This window comes from Nymphalis io, chromosome 19 (genome assembly GCF_905147045.1).
Source record: "Nymphalis io chromosome 19, ilAglIoxx1.1, whole genome shotgun sequence".
Classification (NCBI taxonomy): Eukaryota; Metazoa; Arthropoda; class Insecta; order Lepidoptera; family Nymphalidae; genus Nymphalis; species Nymphalis io.
In genome coordinates this window covers 568,377-579,550 of record NC_065906.1, presented here as the reverse complement: position 1 = coordinate 579,550, position 11,174 = coordinate 568,377, and the positions used below count along the sequence as shown (strand labels likewise).

Below are 11,174 nucleotides of genomic sequence, written 5' to 3'. Positions count from 1 at the left end.
ATTTAAAAATAGGTTTTTGTTATGTAAAGGATGCAAACGAGCATGGGCACCTGTAGCACCCGAGGGCCTACGGGTGTGTCATTTCTATTCGTTATTATTTATTTAAAATAATACAAAGATTAGAGGAGTGTTTATCCTTTATTGAACTAACAAATAATTGGTTAGCAGTTTTACAGGACACTAGTTAACATATTCATTTTTATTTGTAAAACCTGCTATCAAAAAAAAGGTAAAATATTACTATTTAAGACACTACAGTTACCAGTAATTAAAACAAATGAAATCTAACAAATATATAAATGAATTCTTAACTTATACATAAAGAATATGCATAATAATTATGTATAATAAAGTTGACTATTAATTTAAATGCAATAATTATTGTAACAATATTCACAATATGAAATAAAATTATAAAGGAAAGTGTGAAAAAATAAACCTTATCGACACTATGTTGTATATGTGATAGTTGATAATTAAGAGGCCTTTACACAAACAATATTTAAAGACACCCTACATTATTACATTTTAGATGCCTATGCCTATGTAACTCTTAATATTTTTTAAGGTATAACCTAATATCATATTAGAACTATATAGGTGTAATCTATCCTAAAGGGAGCGTAGGTACTCACAATATTATTCCTTAACTCCTTCAGAATATTCCCCCTAGGACCAACTTCAAATTCCCCTAAATATCGATTAAAAACCCCTAAATTTTTTTATGTACACTCGTTTTGAGAGGTAATTTCAACACAAAATAAAAATACATTCAAATTGCTGTTGAATTTATGCGGGTGCATTTTACACATTTACAACCATTAATTAATGACCTAATAAAATAAATGGTAATAACAATTAAATTAAACGATTTTTATTTTTCAATCAGTGACCAGAAATCGAAGGACCCGGGCTTCCTACGTGTTGTACAAGCACGCTAAATAATAGCTCAACGGGAGCTATTATTTCAATCGCAATATATTTCACTGGTGGTAGGGCTTTGTGCAAGCTCGTCTAGGTAGGTACCACCCACTCATCAGATATTCTACCGCAAAACAGCAATACTTGATATTGTTGTGTTCCGGTTTGAAGGGTGAGTGAGCCAGTGTAATTACAGGCACAAGGGACATAAAATCTTAGTTCCCAAGGTTGGTGGCGCATTGGATATGTAAGCGATGGTTGACATTTCTTACAATGCCAATGTCTAAGAGCGTTGGTGACCACTTACCATCAGGTGGCCCATATGCTCGTCCGCCTTCCTATTCTATAAAAAAAAAAAATATAGTTTTTTAATATTTCAGTCATAGCCACGCTTGTAGTTTATATTCGGTTTAGTTTGTTTGTTGGTTTCGGGGCTCAATATAAATTGTATAGATTCGCGCGCTTTTTTAAGGAAAAACAAAAAAAAACTTGAATAATAGACCCCTAAAAATTCCCCTAAATAAATGTACCCCCTAAAAACCCCCTAGACGCCTTGAATCCCCCTAAATTTGGGATGAAAACCCCCAAGTTGGCATCAATGTAATTTAACGAAATATAGTCAATTATTCATAGACAATGTATGACGTCCAAGACTATTAATATAGATTAAAAATTGAATCAAATAATTAGTTTAAAAAAATAATTATTTTTACGCTAATCGAAGTCTTTATAATTTAAATTTGTTGAAATCTTAGGTACTAATATAATTATGATTATTTCTTACGCCAAATTTTCTTTTTTTTACTATCATAATTTTTTTTCTTTAAACTAAAAGTGTACACCTTTACCGTAAATTTTAAGACATTTCGATGAATTGTGTGAATGAAGATTTCGTGGTTGGAGAAATATACTACTAATTCGCTTCGAGATAGGCGTTACCTTCCGCCCTTTTAAGCACCGCTTCTCTCGTGTTAGAAGTCAGAACTCAATCTAGCTTAGTATTTACATGTAGTAAAAACACTACATATGTACGCCCGCGTCGCTCGCGATTGTCACTCCCGTATTATTTTGAATAAATCTATATAATAAAAAATGAGATATTTGAATGAGAACATAGACAATTTAGTACTTTTTAAATTTAAATATTCGATATATTACTAACAGTAATGTCAATAAAAAAAATCTTGACTTAATTTCGTTTATGAAATTAATCCTTAAGTACTAATGTTATAAATGTGAAAGTGTGTTACCATAGAATAAAACTTATTAATATATGTTAATATTATCATTAAAAAAAGTATACAAATAAATTTTATACAATAAGAAAAATTTTACATTGTAAATACTACTTATTTGTTTTGTGCCTATGACGTCATTTTGTAACGGCGAACGACGACCTTATCGAAGTGAACGAGCAGTATATTCAATCTTAAATATTTATATGATTATAGCTATTATTATTATTTATTTATATAAATTATGACTATCATCTACATATAATATTCTATGTAAATTAAATATGACGTCATATTGTCGTGTTTTATTTTCCTAAACCTAATTATGTTTCTAATAATTAAAAACTAACAGCGACCGATTTTTTTAAAGCTCAGAATTATAATATTAACATAGGTCATAAACGTTTATTGAATAAATATAATATATATGTACTGCCACGAACGGTTCATTAAACTTTTTTTTCTTTTTATAAAAAATACACATACATATATATATACATACATATGTATGTGTATTGTGTGTATATATATTTCTTTATTCTTCCTTAATTTATTTGTATACGTGTTGTTTACGCGATATCTTTAAAAATGTTACGTTGGAGTGAATGAAGCTGAAAATTTGAAATTGCATAGCCTATAATTGCGATGTATAGTGTTAATAAGTGTCATTATTTGGAATTATTATTGTATTTGAATGCTTAAAAAAATTCATTGAAATATAGAAGTAACAATATACAAAGCAAAAAAAGCATTTTCATAATTAAAAATTATAAACAAGGTTTTTTTAAGGTTTACATTTTGAAGAAATATATTACTATGAATTTAATACCAGTTTAAAAATGTGTTACATTTCTGAACTAATTTTCAAATTCACAAAGTTGTATTCACTATGTATTATTCTAGATTAGATGTCTAGCAAATATAAAATTTAAGCGCAATTTTTATGTGCAAACCTTGCTAAGATTTTATTTTTTTATTATACAAAATATAAATATTTTTTAAGCTTTCAATTAGTAAAAGAGAAATATTTAAGGAAAAATAAAAAGTGTTACAGAAAATTAACCAAACATTTTTTTAATAACTTTTGCGTAATCTTTGTTTATTTTTTCAATATGAGGCCTCAGCTCTGATGCCTTTAATAGGGCAGCTTTGTCGTTAGGATCTAAAGTCAATGCCTTCTGGATATCTTCCCACGCCTCCTCGTACATGTAGAGTCCAATGTAAGCCGTGCAACGCCTGTATAAAGCCTTAATGTTTTCAGGATCATATTTAAGGGCTCTGCTGCAAAGGTCCAAGGAGGCCGCAAATTCATCAAATTGTAGTTGACAGTGTGCCATATTATTGTAAAGTTTCACCTAGAGCAAAAAAATATTTCATTAAATGATTATTTCAGCTCTGTTCAATATACTGTAATAATATTCATTTGTTTATTTGTAAGTAAGTGAAACAAACAGCATATTTTATATTACATAAAACTTATAAACCTTAAATAACAGACATGGCAATACAGTTTCCACAAATAATTAATCTGGAAGTGAACATATATATAAAAGAGATAAAACAGTAAAATTAAATGTATGGTAATTAAAAAAAAAACTAACAAGTGTAAAAATGTATATAAACCAAACTTATATCATGTGAAATATGAAAAAGGAAAAAAAAGTTAATAACAATATATTTGCAGTTAATATATTATGTATTATTACATATTTATGAGAGCCGAGATGGAAGATTGTGGATTCAGACTTGGGATAGCACCAATGAATTTTTATGTTCTTAAGTTGTGTTTATAATTCATCTTGTGCTGGTGGTTAAGGTAAACACTGTCAGTAAGCCTTTGTGGTGTGAGAAGTTCTGTTACATATGTATACAGCGACCCACGTTGGAACAGCATGGTGAATTTTTTTTTTTATAAAGTAGGTAGGTGGACAGGCAAATAAGCACCCACCATCCAATCACATTTGCACTAAGAATTATTAACCATTCCTTACATCAACAATGCACAACCAACACTGGGAATTAAAATATTATGTTCCCTGCGCCAGTAGTTACACCGGCCCACTCACCATAAGTATTGCCATTTGTAGAATAAACAACGAGCAGGTGATACCTAATCAAGCCTACTTGCCAAAAACACCAAGTAAAAGAAATAAACTCCAAACCTCAAAATAAACGGAGGCCTTTACAGTAGTGGGACTATTACGGGCTCTTACTTTTGTGTTATTACAAAGTTTACTTACCCTTAAATCAACCAACTCTTTTGCTCTTTCTTCATCTAAGGTATCTCTGTCAACAGGTTCCATAGCAACCAACATCTTATAAGCCTTGGAAAACCGCCTGAATCCATCGACTATTCTTTTATCCTTTACCAACTGCACCCCATGCTCTTTGTGATGCATCGCCGACTCGTACAATCTCGCCCAGCTCCAGTCACTGATCAGCTGCTCCTCGGTGACGTCTATTAACTCTATTTTACAAGTTATGTCCAACATGAGATCGCCGTGAGTGTCCTTATATTTTAAATGTGCGATGCAGAGCTCGCCAAGGCACATCTGTTGAAGGATTAATTCAACATCTTTATCGACGAATGTATCCATGTCTCCAATAATCACGTTTCCATCGAATGGGGAATTGAATATACGACTAAGAGGTTCCATTTCACATTCACCGTCTGCATTTCTGCAATATAAATCGGTTATCCGGATCTTACATCGAGAATCTTCGTACGGTACTATTGTAAAATCACCCGGTGTTATTATTTTTTTTCGTATTTCTCTATCAGGTTTACAGGATATAATGAATTCTTTATACATATTTATGATCTGTTTGCTTATACTGCTAAATAGAACTGTTATTTACAGTCGCAAACTTACAAATTGCGATTCTTTCAACTGAAATTTTTGCGCTCGACGTTTCTTTGTATATGCACAATTGACAAGTGACAACTAATCAATAGGTCGATCGGTAGACTAAAAGTTAAACTTGTAAGATTTGGTACCTAATAAGAATGATGATTATTGTTAAAACAAGTTTTTTAAATTAAATTAGAATAATAAATAGGAGTTATTAAAATGAATCATTTTACATCAGCTATTAAAAAACACAAAACCATTCAACCGTCAAATGTCTAATTATAATCTCAAGTTGTCAACTATCGATGTGTAATTGACAGCTACTGTCAGTAGTTTGACATATTTAGTTAGGAATTAAACATAATTCTATTTATTTTGTTGATTTTTAAATTAAAGAACTATTATCATAGTTTATTTGAATAGTGTATTTATTATTATAGTGAACTTTTAGTAAAACAATGTGTGATGTGCTTCTATCTACTATCTTTGTGATATTATTTTAGTTCCCACATTTTCATTCTCATTTAGGCAAGTTCCCAAAAAATTTAAAATATTTGTACTTGTATAAAGAAAATCTATAAGTTCATACATAGTACTAACACGCTCTGGTTTTTAAGGTAATAAATAAGTATAAGTAATTGGGAAATTATATTATTTCAGATATTATGACACATCTTTTAAAAAGCGTTTGGCGCAATGTGCTGAGAGGGAGCCAACTTAGTAATTCTTCAGTGAGAACTACTAACTTTTCAAATGGTAATAATCAATAATTTATTTATTAAACAATTTCTTTTCTTCATTGTAATGTGGACAGTCAACATAAAAACCATTAATAGTAAAAATGGCAAAAATTTATAACAGATGAATCCCTATATATATTTTTTTTTTAATAAACAATCATCTCTCAGCCAAAAGACATCTACTGGCTGGATAAAAGCCTCCCCCAAAGATTTCATCTTGGCCAATCTTGCGCAGCCCGCATCTAACGGCTAAATTATAAATATTTTATTATTTTTGTCAAATAAACAATAGTCAAATATAAAAGCTAAAACAAATGAGCAAAACTGAAAAATATCATTAGTTAAAGTTAAGTCTTATGTTTTTTTTTTGTAAAAAAAAAATACAGAACATGACTTATTTTGATACATTTAGTTACAGAGTTGGTGAGAAACAAACCCCCTGATGCCATCATGTCAAGTATAAGAACGGCCCCAAGTACATCTGATGTACTTGCGATGGTCCAAGCAAATTTACAACACATGACCCATAGACACATGTTACAAGCTCTCAGAACATTATTTGAGCTGCAGAAAGGTAGCAAGTGAGTAAAAAATTATAGTTAATAGTAAAGTAACAATCTATACATTTTCCAGTGCCGGACTAAGGCATAGCCTTCTTTTTGGGAAGTAACTTCTAGATTAATCATAATAATAATTTGTTTTCTGTCACTAATCATGATATGACTTACAAACACAAATTTCGCATATGAAAATTCAGTGCTACCTAGGTTTGAACTCAGAATTCATCACAGTTATACATATTATATGTTCTAGCTTATTCCAATGGCAGGAGAAATAAAGTGAATATAATTTTGTAAGTCGAATATGTTTGCAATATTAATCACAAAATGTTTGTAGACAATTCACCTGGAATATCTAAGATTTGTATATCATTATTCCTCCAGCCATTGGAATAGAGTAGAGAGTCAGTGTCTAGACATTATTCAGTGTATAATGTCGCTGTTTACTAAGTTAACAATTTCACGTCCACAGGTACGGTGAAGGTACAGATGCAATCATTAAAGATCCAACTTTTAATGTTCTGTGTCAAAACTTCAAAAAGCACGCGCGTTCTTTAGAAGTGGGCGAAGCAATTGAAGCAACCAAAGTTCTCTCTTTTCTCAAAGTGCCCGTTGACTCCCTGATAGCTCAAACTATGTTACAAATAATACGATGTAATATTAACTTATTAAATATACAACAGATAATGTTTCTAGACTTCGTTCTGTCACAATTTCATAGTAAAAGTCATTTGGTGGATGCCCTCAAACTGGCTCTACCCTTAGCTTTCCAAATCCACCTTCCACTGGAACTCGACAACAAGGACTTGCCCCTTTTAAGGAATATGCTGTTGTATTCCTGTAATCACAATCTCCCGGATCGTTGCATCAACAACGTAGTCACTGGTCTGCTTCTGAATGATCAAGCGATCAACGCGCAAACAGCGAAATCTATCATATGGGCCCTTTGTCTTGTAAACTGTACTGAGGATAAATTCCCAACCAGGGTACAGTTGTTGCACATTTGCTGCGACATATTAACGCAGTCCATAGACAGCCTGTCTTACGATGAAGTTTTGAAAACGGCTGCTAAGTTAAAAGGAAGGATATTAGACAAGCATCCGGAGTATTATCACCAGCAGTTAATTGACGCCATCGCGGACTACGTCGTGAAGAATCGCATACAATTTGAAAAAGGCTTGTTGGTTGCGCGGGTTCTGTCTAGAATCGTAAGTATTTTGTAATCGTAATCGTAACTACAGATTACTTAAATGCATTCATGTTTTCCTTGTTTATCTTGACTTTTTACTAGTAACTCTCTGACTGACTCACTCATCACGAGACCTCATCGACAGCAACTATAAGTTCGATCGACTTGAAATTTAGCATAGTTTCTCTTTTGGCGACGTAGACACTCGATAAGAAAAGATTTTTGGTAATTTCAACATTAAGTGGGGGATATATTTCTTACATACATAATGATGCCTATACATCAAAATAATTATAAGTTTTCACAAAATTCGCGTTCAATTATCTTTGTCATATTTCAGGCACACACCCACCTTGGTCTAGTCGAGTACCTCTGCAATGAAGCCGCTTCCGAGGCTGAAACGTTATCGAACGCTCGCACCAACATTTTATTTGGCTTCATCAACTGTTTGTCCAATAATAACTACACTCCAGAACGCGAACAGTGGAATCAGCTTAGAAGTCAGATATCGCAGAACCCGATCCTCAACTGTACAAATGCGTCGTTACCTTGGACTAAAGTGTGTCTCGAACTCGCTTCATTAGGACATTACGAAGACAAAGTTCTAGAAAGAGTATTTTCAAAAGAATTCCTGGACGAGTTCCTATCAAGAGAGAAAAATATTTTGGACTATCTCCAACTATTGACGTTGAACGAGGCTGTCCGGACTTTTCACAGCGAAGAATATAAATTGCCTGAAGATGTTTTACAGAAAGCAAAAGATATGTATCCGGTTCACACGTTACCAAGTCCATTAGTAGAACATTTAGCGCGAGGTCTGGGTGGTCCGAAGTATGTGGCAAAGAATGTAGTGTTGCCCAATGGAATTATAGCAGGTAATTGATTAAATGTAATCAAAGTTCATTTCAAGCACAAGTGCTATTCTGTAAGAATTCACTTCATTACTCACTCGTGTAATGTTGACAACCGACTTACGGTTACTATTTTGATACGTGTATTCTTAAAGGGTCATTATTATTAGATTCATTGTCAATGGCGCATATGATTTTCTGACATTTCACGATCTTTTCTGCGGTGAGTTTCCAGTTTGCTTTTACAGAATAGCCATACTGGTTCGAAGGTATGAGCGCCGAATAACTAGTTGGTATCTTGTAACTAACGTTCAGAACTTAATGGTTAGGCTTTATACAAACCCATCTGGGTAGGTACGACCCACTCATCAGCTTCGGTCGCCAAACAGCTATACTGAGTATTCGAATCTATTCCGGTAGGTAAGCCAGTGTAACTACAAGCACAAGGGACGTAACATCTTATTTCCCAAGATTGGTGGCGCGTTGACTGTAAGGTATTAGGATTAACTGACTGTAAGACATGTTAATCGCTAATCTATTGTGAATATTATATATGTTTATTTGTCCTTTATAATCTTATGGTTGGAATGGGCTATCAGTATGTTTAAATGCCAGAATTATTTAATGTAATAACGAATCACGAGCAAAAATCCACACTAACAAAAATAACAACGACGCGAGTTTGCCGACGCTACACAAAAGGTCGGATCTCATTCATATCGCGTGTGGATTATAGTAATCGCCACTTATTTGATATTATTGTTCGTTTCATAAGTAAATATGTTCCCCTTCTTCAACAGATATGGTAGTATGTATTAAAGGTGGATACCCCGTGGAATTTCAAATTGCCAGTAGTAAATTAAAGGTACCGATAGAAGAACTGAATATACCGCAAGGAGCAATTGTGTGAGTATTTTTATTATTTAATATGGGATGAAATATGCATGGGTTAGCATATGAGTTTTTTTTGTTTAAAAGAGTCTGTTGTACCACTTTTTGGAGAATCATGATAGAGATGTAATAGGAGATGATAGTTTGCATGGAAGTTCTTGTTTTGTTTTAAGCAATTTTTTTTTTGTTTATTTATATTGATCGAAAATTGTTATTTGAATGACGTAATTGACACTAAACACTTATCATTTCTCTTTTAAAAAGTTAAATAAAATAATAATAATAAAAAAAGATACCAAATGCGTTTACCAGCTTTGTTTCATTTAAAATATTTTAATAAAATATCCAATTTACTTTTAAACGCATTTTCTGTTTTTTTTTTATTTGTTACAAGAAACTTCTGTAATGGCTTTAACTTCCATATTTCTTACCTCGCTGCGATCAGAAAGTAAGAAGGAGCAGATTTAATAATAATAATAATAAATAACTTTATTCACCAAAAAGAAACAAAGACAAAAAAATTAAGGTACAAAACCATAAAAAAAGAGTTAACAATATCATAATTTGGTGAAAAGGACGTAGTCTCAGCTAGGCTGCTTTTCAGTCTACGCCTTGTACATATAATGCCAACACAAACGCATTTATTAGCATTGCCAGACCAGTTTACTCAAAAAAGTTGAATGATCTTGTATTTTTGTCGACGGGACTCCCCCCAAGCACACAGCTAGTGTTTAGTAATCGTTTAGTAAAATAAAAATAATAGCTAGTAAATCATAACAATTTGATTGTTTTTATATTATATTTTCAGAGTATGCATAATGAATTTCAAACAAGGTTGCTTCTCAATGAATAGCAACCGTCTTCGAGGTTCCTTCCGTCTGATCGTTGACCTGTTAGAGAAGCAAGGGTATGCTACGGTTGCGTTCAATGTCAACAAGTGGCTTAGAACGCCTGTACATGAACGTACCCCATACCTCATACGAGAGATCGGATACAAATGTGGCGAAATAGGACTCAAATTGTCTGTGACTTAATAATGATAAACATAGTTAATAAAATTATATAGAAAAATTATAGTGATTAAATGCTGGTCAACTTGTTGATTTTTTTATATTCTCTTTTACTTATATAATAAAGTATTTATAAAAAAAAAATACAATGCTAACTGTAATACTGGCAACACGGAACCCGTAGCGTTTATACACATCGGAACCGGTCATATGGACGGAGCTTAATAAAATGGCATAAAATAAAAAAACATAATCTAAGATTTATTATTTAAATAAATCTAAAAAATGAAGGTAAGGTAAATGAAGCAATAAGATAGTAAAAAGTAGATTTGCAGATTTGATCTTTGTTGAAAGTGAACAGAATGTGCATTAGATTTGTAACTGTAAGCTGTAACTTGTTTCTATCTTAACCATTAGATGTCAAGTCGCAATATTAGTACAAAAAAACAGCAGGCAGCAACTAGTTAATTGGAAACATTAGCCACTGGTAATATTGATTGAGATCGAACTCGTAAAAATTAAAAACGAAACACGCAAGGAGCGAATTTAATGATTTTCATTATATTACAATAATTTGCTATGTATGCTTAATAAAAAATATGAATCGTAATATAATTAAATAGATTAGAATACTTACTTAAAAATAGTAACTATAACTTGATTTAATTATTTGAATAGAAATTTATCAATGTTACAAAGACAGACTATATTATAAGTTGCTTAAAAGACTTTGCGTAAAAATTAAGTTCCTAAATTAAATATAATTTATTTAAAAATATATACATAGTAACAGTAATTTGACAATCAATGAGAAAGTGTATTGCTTCTATGTTGAATATAGGAAAATGGTTTTACAAAAATTAACAAATTATATTCAATACATTTTAATATAGATTTGTAATATAGTATAAGTAGATTGTACTTT

At 31.8% G+C, this 11,174-nt stretch overlaps 2 protein-coding genes across 2 annotated transcripts; one reads left to right on the top strand and one right to left on the bottom strand.

Moving 5' to 3' along the window:
* Window positions 1–3,202: 3,202 nt before the first annotated feature.
* Window positions 3,203–5,116, bottom strand: LOC126775837 (uncharacterized). Its single transcript, XM_050497964.1, has 2 exons — window positions 4,397–5,116; window positions 3,203–3,511 (listed from the first exon to the last, which is right to left on the bottom strand). Exons 1-2 carry the CDS (start codon window positions 4,967–4,969, stop codon window positions 3,215–3,217), a joined length of 870 nt encoding a protein of 289 aa, XP_050353921.1. The 5' UTR covers window positions 4,970–5,116; the 3' UTR covers window positions 3,203–3,214.
* Window positions 5,117–5,355: 239 nt separating this feature from the next.
* Window positions 5,356–10,350, top strand: LOC126775825 (uncharacterized). Its single transcript, XM_050497939.1, has 7 exons — window positions 5,356–5,536; window positions 5,669–5,764; window positions 6,161–6,329; window positions 6,781–7,516; window positions 7,838–8,372; window positions 9,149–9,254; window positions 10,048–10,350. The coding sequence occupies exons 2-7, from the start codon at window positions 5,674–5,676 to the stop codon at window positions 10,271–10,273; spliced, it is 1,863 nt and encodes a 620-aa protein (XP_050353896.1). The 5' UTR covers window positions 5,356–5,536; window positions 5,669–5,673; the 3' UTR covers window positions 10,274–10,350.
* Window positions 10,351–11,174: the final 824 nt, after the last annotated feature.

What these genes read in the sequence shown, in the direction of transcription:
- LOC126775837 (XM_050497964.1), bottom strand. Translation starts at nt 4,969, where the DNA reads ATGTATAAAGAATTCATTATATCCTGTAAACCTGATAGAGAAATACGA. An exon ending in AAGAGTTGGTTGATTTAAGG is followed by an intron (nt 3,512 to 4,396) that starts GTAAGTAAACTT and finishes TTTTTGCTCTAG; the next exon opens with GTGAAACTTTACAATAATAT.
- LOC126775825 (XM_050497939.1), top strand. Translation starts at nt 5,674, where the DNA reads ATGACACATCTTTTAAAAAGCGTTTGGCGCAATGTGCTGAGAGGGAGC. An exon ending in GAGCTGCAGAAAGGTAGCAA is followed by an intron (nt 6,330 to 6,780) that starts GTGAGTAAAAAA and finishes TCACGTCCACAG; the next exon opens with GTACGGTGAAGGTACAGATG. An exon ending in CGCGGGTTCTGTCTAGAATC is followed by an intron (nt 7,517 to 7,837) that starts GTAAGTATTTTG and finishes GTCATATTTCAG; the next exon opens with GCACACACCCACCTTGGTCT.